This window comes from Arachis ipaensis, chromosome B3, assembly GCF_059453495.1.
Source record: "Arachis ipaensis isolate K30076 ecotype BB chromosome B3, ASM5945349v1, whole genome shotgun sequence".
Taxonomy (NCBI): Eukaryota; Viridiplantae; Streptophyta; class Magnoliopsida; order Fabales; family Fabaceae; genus Arachis; species Arachis ipaensis.
The window spans coordinates 56,331,395-56,348,615 of NC_142438.1; the positions used below are offsets into that span (position 1 = coordinate 56,331,395).

The 17,221-nt window shown below is 36.3% G+C and overlaps 2 protein-coding genes across 3 annotated transcripts; one reads left to right on the plus strand and one right to left on the minus strand.

The window, feature by feature from the left end:
* Positions 1–78: 78 nt before the first annotated feature.
* LOC107633266 (heat shock protein 90-6, mitochondrial-like) lies at positions 79–2,623 on the minus strand. The gene is made up of 7 exons (XM_088507147.1): positions 2,573–2,623; positions 1,541–1,618; positions 1,135–1,389; positions 943–1,045; positions 565–743; positions 392–481; positions 79–252 (listed from the first exon to the last, which is right to left on the minus strand). Exons 1-7 carry the CDS (start codon positions 2,621–2,623, stop codon positions 79–81), a joined length of 930 nt encoding a protein of 309 aa, XP_088363273.1.
* A 4,330-nt stretch (positions 2,624–6,953) lies between these two features.
* LOC110269470 (uncharacterized) lies at positions 6,954–16,975 on the plus strand. 2 transcript variants are annotated; one of them, XR_015906920.1, is made up of 2 exons: positions 6,954–7,695; positions 11,489–11,761. XR_015906920.1 is itself a non-coding variant. In XM_021117320.2 (2 exons), exon 2 carries the CDS (start codon positions 15,747–15,749, stop codon positions 16,617–16,619), a length of 873 nt encoding a protein of 290 aa, XP_020972979.2. In that variant the 5' UTR covers positions 6,954–7,695; positions 15,742–15,746; the 3' UTR covers positions 16,620–16,975. The 2 variants fall into 2 exon arrangements, 1 of the variants encoding a protein (XP_020972979.2); XM_021117320.2 differs by lacking the exon at positions 11,489–11,761 and adding an exon at positions 15,742–16,975.
* Positions 16,976–17,221: the final 246 nt, after the last annotated feature.

Consider the following 17,221-nt stretch of genomic DNA (forward strand, 5'->3'; position numbering starts at 1 on the left):
TCCATTGCCGTTGTCGTGAAATTATGCAGGTTCACTTCAGTCTAGATAGCATGATATATACATGCTTATAATTCTTGATCATTTCTGACTGCTTGCCTCAGCAGGGTCAACCACCTCAGCTTCTACGGTTTCAGGGACATGGGGCTGGGTTCCTGCGGGATGAGACTGACCAGAATACGTAGACCATTTACCGGTCAGAGCCATACCCAGCATCTCATATATCTTCCCTCCAAGGTGCGCTGGATTATCAGGCTGCGCGCACACAAGCACATCAAGAAATAATGTCACACGTAAAGTTAAAATAGCCAATATATGCAGCACCTTGATCACATTAACAACCCAACTTCAATGACTTTCAAAACAATAGTATTAACCGAGCCAATGAATTTACTGTAAAACCACTGGAAACCAAAGCTGCATCATAGAGAAGGTCAATAGCTCTGAGGGCATTTTGATCATTAGGGTTTGTTTTGAATGCAGCCTGAAAAATACATAGAGCACATTGTTAATTTGTTATGTAAAATCCTCAAAATTTGTCATTAAGTATATGATAGAAAGGAAGACCCACCTTTCCATGTTTGCAGACCAACCAAATTTTCCTGACACCAGAACACAGGGTGAAGAGCTTAGTCTATTTGAAATTTGCACACTTGCAACTTTATCCCCCAAATGTTTCTTAATCCAGTCACAAGTTTGGCCAAATTCCTGTTTCATCTCCTTTTTCCTTTCTTCATTATTATCACCTGTAGAAACAACAAATCAAATTTAACTAGCTATAAAGAAGAACCAAGCCATGATGAATCCACTGAAAAACAAGGACTACTAAATATTTGGTTGATGAAAATGCTGATACCATTGACTAAATGAGCATTTTCCCAAAACATGAAGTATATCAAGCATTTGGGATATGTTATTCCCATACACCACGCAATAGGAACATACCTAGATCCAAGTCTTCCTTGCTAATATCAACAAAATTCTTTTCCTTATATGACTTGAGGTTTTGAATAGCAACCTCATCAATTGGATCCACCAGAAATAGTACCTAAGAAAAAATCACAAACACCAATATTAAGAAATGATATAATTAATCCGTACAAAGTTATAAACTTAGGAAAGAAAATAAACTTATACTTCAAGATCCTTCTCTGCAAGTCTCTCCAAGAAAGGTGTGTTCTTTGCACTATTCACACTATCGGCTGCAATGTAATAAATATCTTTTTGATCAGGCTTCATGTTCTCAACATATTCATCCAAGCTGATCAGTTCTTCTTCACTTTGGGATGAGAAAAACCTAAGCAATGGAGCGATGCGTTTGTGATTCTCACTATCGTCAATACAACCCAGTTTCAAATGTTTGCCAAAATTCTCCCAGAACTTCTCATAGCCCTGCATACAGAGCAAGACATCTAGTTAAATGAATAAACACATATAGACATACGGATAGTATTAGTGAATCTAAGTTAACACAATTTATCCTATGTAGAATGGGATAATGGCAGAATGTGTACAACTAAAATTCGTCAAAATATGAACATACCTCCCTGTTATCACTCATAGATATCCCCAAAATCATGTCAAAAGCTTTCCCAACTAAACGTTTCCTCATAATCCACACCTTCATGAAACATAGAAAAAAGGATAAGCAAGATGAAGAACCCCCCCCCCCCCGTTCCCCCCCCCCCCCCACTCTTTCATGGACGATCGCACCAGCAGCGGCCATGGCTTCCACTTTGCATTTTGATGAAATAGGGCTCACTCATGCTTACGGCATCATTTTGGCCATTAAGGGACGAATTTGTCCACTAATAATTTGTCCTAGTCCACTTCAGCAAGTGTAACGGACACATCATCCTCTACTCCTCCATGTCAGCTGGCTCCGTTGCCGTTTTTGGCCCAAAATAGACGGAGGGGTATAATTGTCAGCCGTTTTAAAACGTGAGGGATCGAAATGTATTTTTCAATCTTGAGGGACGAAAATGTCCTCGTTTTAAAAGGTCAGGAACCTATTTGTCTTTTACTCTTAATTCTTTATATAAGAATATAAATGAGTAACAAATTAATATTAAATTTTATGCTTGCAGCAATAACTTTTACAAGTACTGTTGAGCATCCTCAAGACATATCTATCTAAATAAAATATTAATACAACTTTTAGACTAAAGTATGCATATGATCACAACTAGTTAGGTTCAATCCGAACACGATATAAATAGAAAATTTCAATTTAATAACAAATTATTCAAAGTTCAGTGATGATAATCAGTAACAAATTTATCTCAGTAATATTTTTAAGCAACAAAAAAATAGCTTAGTGATATTTTCAGCAACAACATATTTAAGGTTCAGTGATAATCAATAAAAATTTATGTCGGTGATGATTTTCAACAACAAAAGGACTAGTTCGTTGATATTTTTACCAACAAAATTGAACATAGCAATAATAAAACAGAAAAGGAAAGAGAGAGAGTAACTGGTTCTTTATTGAGCACTGTCAATTGAAGGGATGGGGGTAGCACGGCAGCAGTAGAACAATGGCGGCACGAGCGTGAGGAGCGACAGTGACGCAAACCTGAGGAGTGACAGCGGCACGGAAACAACAGAGTGATGGTAGTATGACCATGACAGAGCGACGGAAGCAACGGAGAATAAGGGTTGAAGTGTACATGCAAGGGGAATTTGGGGGTAAAGTGAGGACTAGTGAAATGGGGAATTTGGGAGAAATGAGGGAGGCGCAGGAAGTGTGCAGGAGAGCATTTTTTTAATAATAAAAATCGACGGTAACTATGTCAATTTTAATTTGAAAACAAGAAACAACCTAAGCATCTATTTTATATATTAAATCTACACCATTTATTCGATTTTGGAAAGTAATCTTGATTGTTCAAATTTATCGATGGTAAGGCAGTATCGATATTTTTAATACTAAAATAGACGCCATATTCGTTGATTTTAAAGAAAAAGTATTCTCTACCCAAATTTGTCGATAATGTGATGATAACAGTAGAATAATTTTAATGTCATCAAAAGAATCGACGCCTTGGCTGTCGATTTTAATATTTTATTTTTAATTATCATTTTTAAACTATATCAAATATTGACGGGAAGATTGACCATGCAATGTGTAACACCCTAATACTTTTAAACTGAGTTAAGCTTTATTTGGGTTATATTTAGTAGCTGATATTCAAAACCTTGCGAAATTTTTTACTTAAAACAAATATGAAATATTTATATAAAATAATTTATATATAAAAATATTAAATAATTAGTTTTTATCAGAATGGTTACTAGTTGAAAAATATAAGTGGATTTAAAAATACTAACATGAAAAATTGGTGTGCTAAACTATGAAGGTACAACAATGACAAGCTTTACTCATACCAAATAAAAAGGAAACATAATAGTTACAATTGCAATCAGTCAATAAGGATAAAACAGGACACATAGAAAATTCTAATTCCCTTAATTTGTTTAACTATGGCTAAAACAATCGCATATTCTTCCTTCTTAAGGTAAACGTTTAATGTTTTGTATCTACGTTCTTGATAGCTTGCTCCCACTAGTGCACCTGTCTTTTCACCTCAACTGTATTGCTTCGTACTACATCGTTCCTGAAGATGGTACGGAGAGAGGGGTGAGAAACAAAAGTTTCTCAGTAGTTTATCTATATGGTGTCATCGTATCCATCCCCAACCACTCCAAGTTTTAAAATAAAAACAGTGATGATGCAATGTTGTTCAATTATTATTTTCAAAAGTCTTGATTAGTTGGAGTGGTGTGACTTTTAGATGCTTCTCATTTACTTATGTTATGACATGTGTAATGCATACAAAATGCCTATAGCTTTAAAACATATAAAGGTAACTCATAAACCTTGGTATGATGTTCTCATAGGCCATAAAGCAAGACGAAATAAATAATAAATAAGAGAAGAATAGTAACATTGCCATAGATAAGTCGAACAGAATAGATCTGAATAAAATAAATATCTTAAACAATATCATACATCATACAAAAAGGAACTTTGGAAAAAGAAGAATCTTTGAATGCAATAATAAACATAATCATAAATAAAAAAAATAAAAGAAGAATAATCATGATCACACTTTTCATTGCACTTTTCATTACTTTTTCTCGTAGCTTTTATGGAAGGTATTGAGCTCAAACCGGTATAAAAAGTAGGAGTCCCCTTCCATTACCAAAGGTTCTTATCCCAAACATTTTGGCGATCACCTTCCCTTACCGAAAGATCATATCGATATCTTGTCTTTGAGGGTCACCTTCCCTTACCGAAGGATCATTCCCTCAGTTCAATTTACAATCAAGGTTATTTAGACATACACAAGAAGGGAGTCATGTCAACAAAGATATATTATTATATAAAATTGATGGGATAGTCCCCTTCCCTTACCAAAGGTTCTTATCCCAAAGGTTTGCCGATCACCTTCCCTTACCAAAGGATCATCTCGATTATCTTGTCTTTGGGGGTCACCTTCCCTTACCGAAGGATCATTCCCTCAGTTCTTCATGAACATAAGATTTTTATTATAATGCATAATGCGTATGAAGGGAAGAGACATTATATCATGGCATGTAATACTAACATCTATATATGACATAAAAATTAGCATAAAACCCCTACCTCGAGTAAAGTTTCGATAGGTGTTCCGATGCAAATAGATGCGGCTTGTTAGTGAAGAGAGACTTGTTTCATGACTAGACTTTGTGTATAGTAGAATGTTTTGTATAGAAAAAGGGAATAGAATGAGAAAGGAAGGATCAAATAGCTCTCATGTATGTGCAGATTATGTTAGGAGGCATTTAGGTGAAATCTTCAATCTGGATCGTCACTTTGTGAGCCCTATAACTTTTTATACGTTTGGTATTTGGAAATATCTATTAGAAACAAAATTATAGAGAATTGAATTATCTTTAAAACGAATCTTAAACAAAGTCAATCGGATAACCACAACTTGAGATATTTCTGAAATACTATTAGTATATCAGGTTGGCTGATAAGAGCGCGATTTTCTACTCTAAACTTGTAACCGATTTATCTACCTAATTTAATTTGAATTTGATTTTATACTTAACTTAAGGAATAGAGCTAGTATTCTTATCTTTTCATATAATAAAATATCATTCAAATCTAATAAATGTAGAATTAGTTATGACTATGTTTTAAAAGGTTGTTTACTGTCGGTTAGAGATTTACTACCACTAGTGCTTTCATATATTTAAATTTTAAATTCAAATTTTAAATTATTACCATTTTAATTAATTAATTAGTTATTAAAAAAATGACTTGATTCAAAAATTTGGGATGTTACACAACGACCCAACTTTTGACATGTCATGACTAATTCCAATCGTTTAGATGTTACTTGTCATACACAGTGACGGATCCAGAAAATTTTGATAGTGGGGGCGAAATATATATAACATGATAATAATTTTTATAATAAAAATATTACGTTTACATAAAAAATTAGTTATCAAATTATCTACTATAAATTTATGTATAAATACATATATTATTTAACTTATTTTTAATGTGTATTTTGTATTTCAAAATTTGTATGTTAAGATTTATTCTGTACAAGTGATTATTTTATGTATGCGTAGCATAATTGTTGTTATAATTATATTTTATTATTGTAAAATATGATTAGGTTTCAAAATATCTAATTACAAATTAAAATACTAAAATAGTAATTTAAATAATAACATATAATTTAAAATTATATTTCATATTTTAAAACCTTGACAATATAATTAAAATGTCCTTTTTTTATATATGTCGTTAAACAATCATTTAAAACTCAACTTTCATACAGTTAGCTCTTGATGATATTATTCATAGTTGAAAAAGTTCAATTAGTGTAGTTATTATGAAAAAACTAAAGCTAATTTTAAAAGAAGAAATACAAATAGATAGATAATATTCTTTCGAGTCGATTTCTAAAAAAGAATATCAATCTTATTTAAATTTGAAACTTGATAATTATAATGAACATCTAATATGAAGTTGTTAAATTGGCTATCAAGTATCGAAAGTTGAATAAAAAAATATTGTGGAATCAAATTTAATAATTTAGCGGAGTCAAATAAATATTATTATTATTATATACTACTCAATAAAATTTCAAATTATAGTGGGGGCGCTTACCCCCACACCCTAAAGAGTGGATTCGTCTCTGGTCATACGAACCTACTTGGCTCTAGACTTGAAATTTCTTTATCAGATATTTCTAAAAGCCTTTGTCGAATTAATGTGATTAATAAAAACTATTTCCGTTTTGGTGTGGTAAAGCATTAAAATAAATTTTTCGCAACACAGAATAATACTTATAGTAATATCACAAGATAGACATATAAGGATAGACAAAATACATAATATAAGTCGAAAGGTACATGTCAAATATCCAAAATACAAAGTACCTATATCGAATATATACATAGACAAAATATGAAAAACAGTCCCAACCCTCACACGAGTTCTATAACAACCCTAGTTTTTTTAAAAAATAAATAATGAGTTATTAGTTTATTTATGATAATTGTTGATAATTTTATTTAAAAAAAATTATTTTTCTAAATGTAATTAAATTAAATTTTATGATACTTTGAGTTTAAAATCTATTAAAATTTATAAAATTTTTTAAATAATTGAGTATTTTCATATTAAAAATTTAAAATTAAATAATTAAAAATAATAAAAATTTTATATAATTTAAATTGAATAATTAAAAATTTTAATTAATATTATGAACTTAAAAAAAATTATTTATTTATCTATAATCTTAAACTAAAAGTATTTAATTAAAAAATAATTTATAATTTAAAAAATAAATAATATTCTTAAAATATATTATATTAATTAAATTTGATTTTAAATTAATACTCTACCCTAAATCCCCAATTTTAATTCCTAATTTCACTGATCCTAACCTCTCTTACCTAACCTACACACACGTAACCCCCTCCACACTCGTTCATCTCTCAATGAGCCCTGTTCACCCACTCCTCACTGCCACTCACTCACCCATAAACACACCACACACAACAAATAAACAAGCACATACAGAGACATATACACAGAGGAAGGATTTGAGGGAATGAGGGAGTCGCGAGGAAGAAGAAGGGAAGGTAGGGGAAACTGCTGCCACACCGCCGCCGCGTTCTGATGCCGCCGACGCCTTCACAGAGGACCCGTGCACGAGAAAGGAAGGCTAAAAGAGAGAGAGAGCGTCACGCCCAGCCACCATCGTCGCCGTTCAAGCCGCCGAACCGCCATGCAAGAGACCAGGGGAAGAAGACGCCGTCACCGCTGAAGCTCGAATGCCGCTGCAACCACCGCGTTGCCATCATCTTTAGATCTGCCGTTGTTGATGCGCGAGGACAGAGAAAATCGCGGAGGAAGGTGGAGCCTGTCGCTGCCGTGCCTCCACCACCGCTGATTTGCCGCCGCTGTTGAAGCTCTGGTGCAGCTGCTGCTGCCATGGCCGCTACTCTTCCAGCCGCTGCCGTGGGTGCTTTCGGTGTGGTCTCTGTAGTTGTGGATTGTGGGTTGCCGCTGAGTTGCATGTGGCTGTTGGAGCTGCCCTCACTGTAGTCGCTGCTATTGCTAGTTCGGTTCGAGTTGCTGCCGCCATAATTCTGCCTTCGATTTCTCCTAAATGCGACATTGAGGTAGGGGTTTTATTTTAAAATTAACAGTTTTTAATTTAAAAATGTCCAAAAGTATAGTAGATAATTGCAAATATGTTAATAATTATGATGTTATTGAGCTTGAATTCTCGGCTGTGAATGATTGGCTATGATTGTGATTGAATCTTTGGTTCAGAATGTTAATAAATTAGACGTTGCTTATTAAATTAAAGTTTGAATTGAGTTTTACAAATTGAGTTTGAATTGAAGCTGTGATTGATGCTGGAATTTTTGGTTAAGTTCATGTCTTGATTCTATAGTTGATTTGAGATTTATGTGATAATGATAGGGACTGTTGTAAGCTGGTATGGAAAATCATTATTTATCGAACATGCTAATTTGATTGGGTATTGTTGTGTTGATGGTTGAGGTGAATTTTGGGATGAACCGAGATTCGAATTAAAGTTGGTTGAACGAGTCAAAGTTTATCTGATGAATTGTTTTCTTGAAAAGTCTGATTTTTCCTGGTTATGTTGACAATGTTATATTGGTTATTAAACTAAATTAAGGTGCATTGATTAATGAGGAAGTGAAGGAGCACGTAAGGGTGGTGAAGTCTAGTTTTAAGGGGAGATTCTGTCTGAGTTTTTGTAAGAATAAACAAAAAGGTGGTTTTGGTTAAGGTTAAATATAAAAAGAACATGGCCGGAAGATTTTGTAAAGTTTGAATGAACGTCTGAATTTTTCCTTTGGTTTTAATAGCAACAGATTTGAAAGAGAGCTGAATTTTATTGGAATAAAAAAGAGGCTTAGCTTTAAAGAAAATAATTTGATTATTGAAAACTTATTTGATATTTGTAATGGTGTGATTATTGAAAATGATTTGTTAATTGAAAATGGTTTGGTTGGGACCCTTGAAGGGTGACAAAGTCCGAATTTTAGAGAAAATGCTGTAGAAATTTTTATAAAACTCTGAGACTTGTTTAAAGCGTTATTTAAAAGAAAGTTTAATTTAAAAACTATATTATTTGTTTTCGATTTGTTAAGAAAAGAATAAATTATGCTATGATTTTGAACTGTGGAGAAAAGCATTTTGTTTTGAGGTCATTTATTAAGAAAAATATTATGTTTTAAGTTTAGTTCATTGACAAATGACTTTGTTTTAAATTATAATTTGAGCTCGGTTTATTAAGAAAATGAATTTTTCCTTAATTAAACGTTAAAGAAGTTTGGGTATTTGGAAATTAAAAGTTTTAATGCCAAGACTGATGGACGACTGAAAGTATACCTATATGGTGATGTGGAGGTATGAGTGATTACATGGTGATGTAGAGGTATGTTTAGTTACATGGTGATGTGGAGGTATGTTTAACTACATGGTGATGCGGAGGCATAATGAAAAGAAAGAAAATGAGAACTAATGAATGAAATAGATACTTAAGAGGAAAGAAATGAGAAAGAATGAATAAGATAGATGCTTGAAAATTGTATGTTAAATGGGCTTTTGTGCCAAACTGCTAGTGCGAAAGTGCCTGCCTAACTGATAGCTTAAGGTTGTTAATGCGGGAATGTTCGTCTAAATGATAGCACTGTTTCTTACTGTGATGTACATTGAAATGTTATTATGAAGTGGCCTAACTGACACGGGTAACCGTGATGCCAATGCTATCCTAACTGACACAGTAAATAACCCATATTCGGGCTTTACCCCGAGTAACGTCGGATTGTGGGTAGACAACCGACGCATAAGTTCATGGCCTGCGCTAGGAACAGGCATGCATCATAACTTGTTTGCGCACTTGCATTTGATTGTGGTTGTTTATGTAATTTTCCTGTGATTGTGTTGTTTGCCTTGGTGACTTGCTTGTATGTTTAATTGAATATTTTGTTGTTGCTGCGAGCTTAGTAATGTATTAAGGAATGCTGTTTGTGGCTAAAGAATGGTTAACATGACTAAGACTTTATTTAAGTAATGTGATTTAAAGAAAGGGCTTTAAACGGCTTTAGATAAGACTTAGGAAGAATTTTAATGGTGTAATAAAGAAAACTGTTTTTGGGATATGAGTTAACTATTTGTATTTGAGTAAAGTATCGTTTTTGTCCCCAACGTTTGGGGTAAATCCTAAATTGTCTCTAACATTTCAATCGCCCTATTAAGTCTCTAACGTTTTAAAATTGACTCAACGTTGTCCTGTTGTTAGAGATCCATTAACAGAATTGACGGCGAGACAAAATTGAAACGATTTTGAAACTTTAAAGACTTAAATAGGACGAAAACGTTGGGGACAAAAACGATACATAGAAATAAATTTTAATTTTATCATTTAATAATATCAATTTTTTACTGTAGATAGTATTCAGTTATTTTTTAATCACATTTAAGTAAATTACACTTAATCATATTACTTCCATTCTAAATAAATTTTTTTTATAATTTTACACTTAAGATTTTAGAATAATTTATTCTAAATTTTTTATTTTCTTAAGTGTAAAATTATAAAAAAAAATAAATTTATGAGTAAAGTATCGTTTTTGTCCCAATATTTGGGGTAAGTCCCAAAGTTGTCTCTAACGTTTCAATCGTCCTATTTAAGTCCCTAACATTTCAAAATTGACTCAATGTTGTTTTGCCGTTAGGAATCCGTTAATAGAATTGACAGCGAGACAAAATTGAGACGATTTTAAAACGTTAGTGACTTAAATGGAACGAAAACATTGAGGACAAAAACGATACATAGAAATAAATTTTAATTTTATTCTTCAATAATATTAATTTTTTACTGTACATAGTATTCAATTATTTTTTAATCACATCTAAGTAAATTACTTTATAATCACATTACTTTCATTCTAAATAAATTAATTTTTTTATAATTTTACTCTTAAAATAGTATAATTTTTTTATAAATAAATTTTACACTTTTATTCTAAATAATGTAATTTTACTTTCATTATTTAATCACATTACTTATATTTTTTTTTATAATTTTACACTTTCATTCTAAATAAATTATTTTTTTATAATTTTACGCTTAAAGTAATGTAATTTTTTTATAAATAAATAACTTTTACACTTTTATTCTAAATAATGTAATTTTACTTTCATTACTTAATTACATTACTTATATATTTTTTTTATAATTTTACACTTTCATTCTAAATAAATTAATCTTTTTATAATTTTACACTTAAAATAATGTAATTTTTTATAAATAAATAAATTTTATACTTTCATTCTTTTAATTTTACTTTTATTACTTAAGCACATTACTTATAATTTTTTAATAATTTTACACCTCCATTCTAATCACATTATATTATTTATTTAGAATGAAAGTGTAAAATTTATTTATTTATGAAAAATTACATTACCTTAAGTGTAAAATTATAAAAAAAAAATTATTTAGAATGAAAGTAATGTGATTAAGTGTAATTTACTTAGATGTGATTAAAAAATAATTGAATACTATGTATGGTAAAAAATTGATATTATTAAAGGATAAAATTAAAATTTATTTTTATGTATCGTTTTGTCCCCAACGTTTTCGTTCTATTTAAGTCCATAATGCCTCAAAATCGTCTCAATTTTGTCCTGGCGTAAATTCTGTTAACGGATTCCTAACGGCAGGACAACGTTGAGCCAATTTTGAAATGTTAAGAACTTAAATAGGATGATTAAAACGTTAGGGACAACTTTGAAACTTACCCCAAACGTTGGAGACAAAAATGATACTTTACTCTTTGTATTTTATTCTATATTTTTTACGGCATTCATTTTCCCTACTGAGAACATGCGAGGGCGACGTTCTCACCCCCTACAGATCTTCTGTTTCAGTGACAGATTCAGGAATCCTTGGTGAGGAGCCACGACTGATCCTCATATATATATATATATATATATATATATATATATATATATATATATATTCTGTATTTGATTTAATCTTAGATTTTATTTTTCTCTCGTCATTTATTGTTTTGTTTTTAGAGGGGTAAGACTTGTATTTGAGAATCCTGAGATAAGTCTATGTATGTAATGCTATGTGAATATATACTTTTGTGGTTAAGTGATTTAAAATAAAGTCTCCTTTCGATTTCTTGATTAAAATTTCGATTCGTATTTGTGAAGGCTCAATATTAAATAAAGGTAGTATAAAAATAAAAAAGTTTAGAAGTAAGTGACGCTTGGACTTTTAGTACGATTATGAGGTGCTAAAAGTTAGGGTGTTACAGGTCCCCTAAGCTGGAACCGATTTACTTGAAGATCGTCCCCTAAGCTGGAACTGATTTATTAGAAGATCCTATCCCTCTAAAATCATTGGAAGATCCTATCCCTCTAAAATCATGCTAAAGCGAGGGAATATGGCACTATACCTCACCAAAAGAAATAGTCAGCTATATAAAACTCCGGGATGGTCTCCAAACAACTCTCTGATAATTGGTCCAACCTCCTCGGGAATAGACTCTTCATTGGACTCTAAATCTGTCTCCAAGGTTCATCCACTGCCAGATTAGAGTGTGTGGCCTGAGCAGCTGCAACATGGTGCCCCAAGGGTGATCTGGCATTGGCTAAACCTCTGTAGTCGGGAATCGGAAAATGCTAAGTAAGATCTAGTTCAACTTTGTGTACATACGAAAAACCTGGAAATGGTACATTGTAGTGCGGTCTACCATATTGAGAGAATGAGGAAAAAGAAATTGGCCTCCGGCTGGATGTAGCTCCGCTAAAGTAAACTCGTATGGCATGTCTGGATCAAAATATGGGCTATGTACAGAAAATCTAAAACTACGGTTGCGTAAAGCATAAATGCGGGTTCTAGGTGTTCCCCACATGAAGACTCCACCCCGCACGAGGTCTTCATAACTCAAGACAAGAGGAATTTCAAAGATCACCGCCGATCCCATCTGGGGAGGGGAACAAGAAAAGAAAAGAAGGGTGACAATCTAAAGTTCCAGTAGAGTGAAAGGGATCCTAAGGTCTTGGTTTCTATGTTTTGGTCAAACAAAGTAAAAGGAAAACAACCGAGTAACATATTCATTTATATATAACAGAAAACAAACATATGCAATTAAAGTAATTTCAATATCAAACACAAGTAATTTGCAAGTGCGCAACAAACATGATGCATGCATGTCCCTAGTGCAAACCATGAGCTCACACATCGATCTTCTCTCCGTAGCCCGACGTTACCCAAGGTTATGCTCGGATATAGTTTCTCAACTCAGTCAGTAATGCAACTTGATGGTATGCGCCTAGAAGAGAGACAACTTTCTCGGAGGCGTTCCTACCCCACACGTTCCTCCTTCTCACCCGCTAATCCACTCTGGTTTCGTTGGAGCGAACCTCACCCCTTCTCACTAGACAGTCCGCTTTGGTCCATCAGGGCTACCACTAATTTATATAATTAATTCTGGTCTTCCCTAGAATATTCACACTTCATTTCAGCATAATTACTTTTGCTAAAGTCTTCTTGGTATCTTGGCACCTACTTTAAATTCTAACATGTTCTTCTAATCTCCTCTTAGAATATTTAGCTTAACATCCTACTGGCGACTGACTTTCTGTTTGATAATTAGTATAACGAATGGCCTCGAAATTGTACAAATTTTATATTCACGTCTCCGACGGACTGAAGTTTATGACAATGCCCATTATGCATGGTTTCAATGCCTGTACCTAAAATTATGCGTACAAAACAGTGACTGCTATATACAGATCACCGACTCAGCACCTATTGACTTTCTAAGGCCCATATATATTGTGAAAAACTCACGTACGAGACCTTTACTTATACAATGTAATTTTGTAGGTAAAAAAAATATAAGAATAGCAGAGAACAATGATTTTAATAAATTCATGAAAAATTCAATTCTAACCAATTGTCCTTCAAAATTTGTGACCTTAAACTCGTTTAGATTTCAAGCAAATCAAATTTCAGATCAATATTATGTCACACGAAAAAGATATACAGCTGGATACGTAGCCCTATTTTGGAGAACGTTGTTTTTAAAGGTCAGTGTACAAGATGTCTCTGGTACGGGTTGAGAGATGGATCGGGAACCTGCGGGTCGAGGCGGATGCCAGATCACTTGACTGGGGCGATGGGGGGAGGTACCTGCAAAGACACTCCGACGCTCAAGTCAGAATGGATCTGAGAGGTATAAGGTGTGAGGAATGAATGAATACCTGGAGGGACCTGGGTCCTCTATTTATAGGTGATGGAGAATATCTTATCTTATCTTATTTGGCTAAGATAAGGGAGACGTTTGAATTCGAAAGTCGGTTAGGAATCTGAGAGTGCCATTTTCGGGCCTTCTAGAAGTGGAGAACGGGTCGGACCCGGGGAACCGGTGTTGGGTTCGGTCTTGGATCCGGAATGGTGGGCCGGATCCGTAACAGTTGCCCCCGCAGCGGGGGAGCGAACAAGGTCGGTCTGTCGCTGAAAGGCGCGATGCTTGTCCGTGGGCTTCAGTTTGTCTCGGGAGTTCGTTTGTTTTTTGGAGGGAGATCGGTGCCTCGGCTCCGGTTTCGCTTGAAGGCTCGTCTGACCGTTTTTTGGTTTGACATGACTCCTCCGATTCTGCCGTGTCTGTTGCGTTCTTCGAGGCTTTATTAGCTTCTTTTTTCGAGGGAGGGTCATTAAATGTGAAGGGACGTTTTCCCTCTTCTGCCCATACTAGCTTTAACTGCGCCTAGGGGCAATTGGGTCTTTTCACCCCTCTCTTTGAAACCGTTTTGGATTTTTATTTCAGTTCCCTCGCTCGTTTCCCTTTCTTTTTCCTTTTTCCATTCTCTTCTGAAGAATTTCTATCTGAACAGAAAGTCTCCTCCTTTCTCTGTGGTCTTTTGTTTTTTGGTTTTTGCTTGCTGCTTCTGCTTTTCGAGCTTTCTCAAGTGTTCTTTCTACATTTCCAGGTTAGCGCGTTTCGTTTATTCTTTCCTGTTATTTTGTGAATGCTGCTCTGTCTTTTGCCATGCATTGTTCTGCCTGTTTTTAGTTTTGCGTTGAACTAGTTTCTTTGGGGGGGGGGGGTAGTTGTTGAGTTTTTGGAGGGGTTGAGCACCGCCGTGTTCATTCGGTGATGGCGGTGTACCGCCGCGTTGGTTTGGTAGTGGTGTGTAGGTTTCTGTCTTGCTTCTGTCTAGGGTTAGCAGGCTGATGGTGGTGCTCCTCCCTGTTTTAGGTATGCAACGGCGGAGAAATGAGGGTGTGAGAGCTCCAGTAGCCCCTTCCAGGGGCGTTCCCAATCGTTATGGTTGGGTGACTAGTGATGTATGGGGCGTTCCGTCGCGGATGACGGAGGGCGACCTTCAACGGCTCCGTGATCAGGGGGGCCATCTGTGGTGGTGGTGATGAGGAGGGGCGGTATGAGCTCGTCCTCCCGGATGCCGACGAGCGCGTTTGTTACTTGAATCTGCATTCCCCCACCGTTCCGGATTGGATGTGGGTTTATGAGTCGATGTTCACTCGGCTTGGCGTGCGACTCCCCTTCTCGCCGTTTGTTCAGGATCTGTTGAGTCGGTGTTCCGTGGCGCCGTCTCAACTTCACCCGAACAGATGGGCTGCTGTGCGGTCGTTTGAGTTGGTGTGCCGGTATCTCGACCTTCCGGCTTCCGTTCCTGTTTTTCTTTTTCTTTTCTTATGCACTCTCTCGACTAAGGAGGGGAAGCATAAGAAGGGGTATATGTCTTTCCGTGCTCAGCCTCATCGCCGTATTTTTGGCTTATTTGAGGATTCTTTTCATGGTTTTAAATGGGAGTATTTCAAGGTGCGTCCTGTCCAGGGGCACCATCCATTCTGGCTGTCGCCGGAGGGCGTACGTCAGTTTTCGACATACTGGAATTTCCAAGCTGGCCCGTCGGTTCTGACTAAATTCACCTACGATGGTTTGTCCCAGGAGGATAAGGACGTTGCCAATGTTTTGTGGCATTTGTTTGGTGAGCGTCCGTTGAATCCTCGGGACGTTATGGGGGATCCCGAGGCTTGTCGGGCGTATATTGGTGTGTGCCTTGTCTTCTTTTCCCGATTTTATGTGTTCTATTTTTCTCTTTTTGTAACTTACTTTGTTATTTTTTATTTCTTTCAGTTGAGATGGCTGGTGGGCTGACTTCTCTGGCTAGGTTGAAGGCGGCGATGGGCCGGGAGGAGGGATCCTCGTCTCCTTCTACCCCTGTCTCCAATCCTGCCGTGGAATCTCAACCGGTTTCTCAGGAGGTGATTTCCTCGGCTGCACGGGCCGAGGTTCAAGTTTTCCCTGGCCCTGCGAACTCTCCTGAGGTTGTGGTGGTGTCGGCTGCTGAGGCTTCTCGGAAGAGAAGGAGGCCTGAGGACCCGAGCAGCGAGACTTTTGAGGAGGGTTTGGTGCCTAGTGTGATGGATCGTCGTTTTGATGCCCCGGGTTTCATTGATCAGGATTTGATGCCTGGTACGGAGCCTTATTTTGATGGCTGTGATGTCTCGTTCCAGGCCAAGTCGGTGTATCGTGCTCTCCTTCGTTCTGCTGTTGTTGTTCGGAAGACTGAGCCCGTGATGGCTCAGGTCGATTTATTGGACAAGAAACTTCGCCAATCTCAGGCTGAGGTGGCTAAGTTGAAGGAGGAGCTCGAGGCTGCCGAGATTGCGAGGGAGAAGGCGGTGAAGTCTTCTGAAGAAGCCGGGGCGGAGATTCTCCGGCTTTTCGAGGTTGAGACTTCACTCCTTTCTCAGCTAGGCGAGGAGCGGCGCAAGGCCTCCGATGCGGGTTCCCGGGCTGCCGTACTTCTTGGTGAGACGGAGGCTCTGAATGCCGAGGTTGCTGCATTGAAGAGGGAGAAAACGGAACTGCTGGCCGATGCTAAGGATGCAATTGCTGCTACCGAGGAGACGATGAAGGCGCAGGCCCTGGTGCTTGCTCCGGGAATGGATGTGTCCGTGATGGGAGCATTCAAGACCGTTCGTGATGGCCGGATAGTCGACCTCGAGTAGCTTTATCTTTGTAATTTTTGTTCTTCCGCTCTTTTAGACTTACTTTGTTTTTTGGATACTTTTGGTTTGGCCGTGGGCCGTGTAACCGTGACTCCGTAGCTTTTGAATTTTGTTTTAATGACTTTTCCAGCCGTTCGGGCTCTTTTCGTATGTTCCGTTTTAAAGCTATTCCGTTTAATTAATCTTACTCCCATATTTGGGATGAGTGGACCGTCGTGTGGTCGGGTTTATATGGATATTCGTGGGTTGGGCCCGGAGGGTGATCGGTCCTCCAGTTGTGGCCGTGTCATTGTTCCGTATTTGGGACATTGTGTGAAAAAAAAAAAAATAAAGATTTTAGGGATAGCTTTGTAATGTGATTTTATTGATGGGTGGGCCTCGTTAAAACCCTCCGTTGTTGGCGGGAAAGAGTACCCGAATTTGATACATAGGCGTAGTTTTGAAATGTAAATTTGCAACCACTGAATAAGTAAAGCGAAAGCGTAAAAGAAAACGGGGGGGGGGGGAATGGAGACCTAGGTTGGTTTTAGGAGTAGTATCGCCGTAAGTTAGCGGCGTTCCACGTTCTCGGGACTTCGTGACCGTTAAGCCGTTCGAGCTTG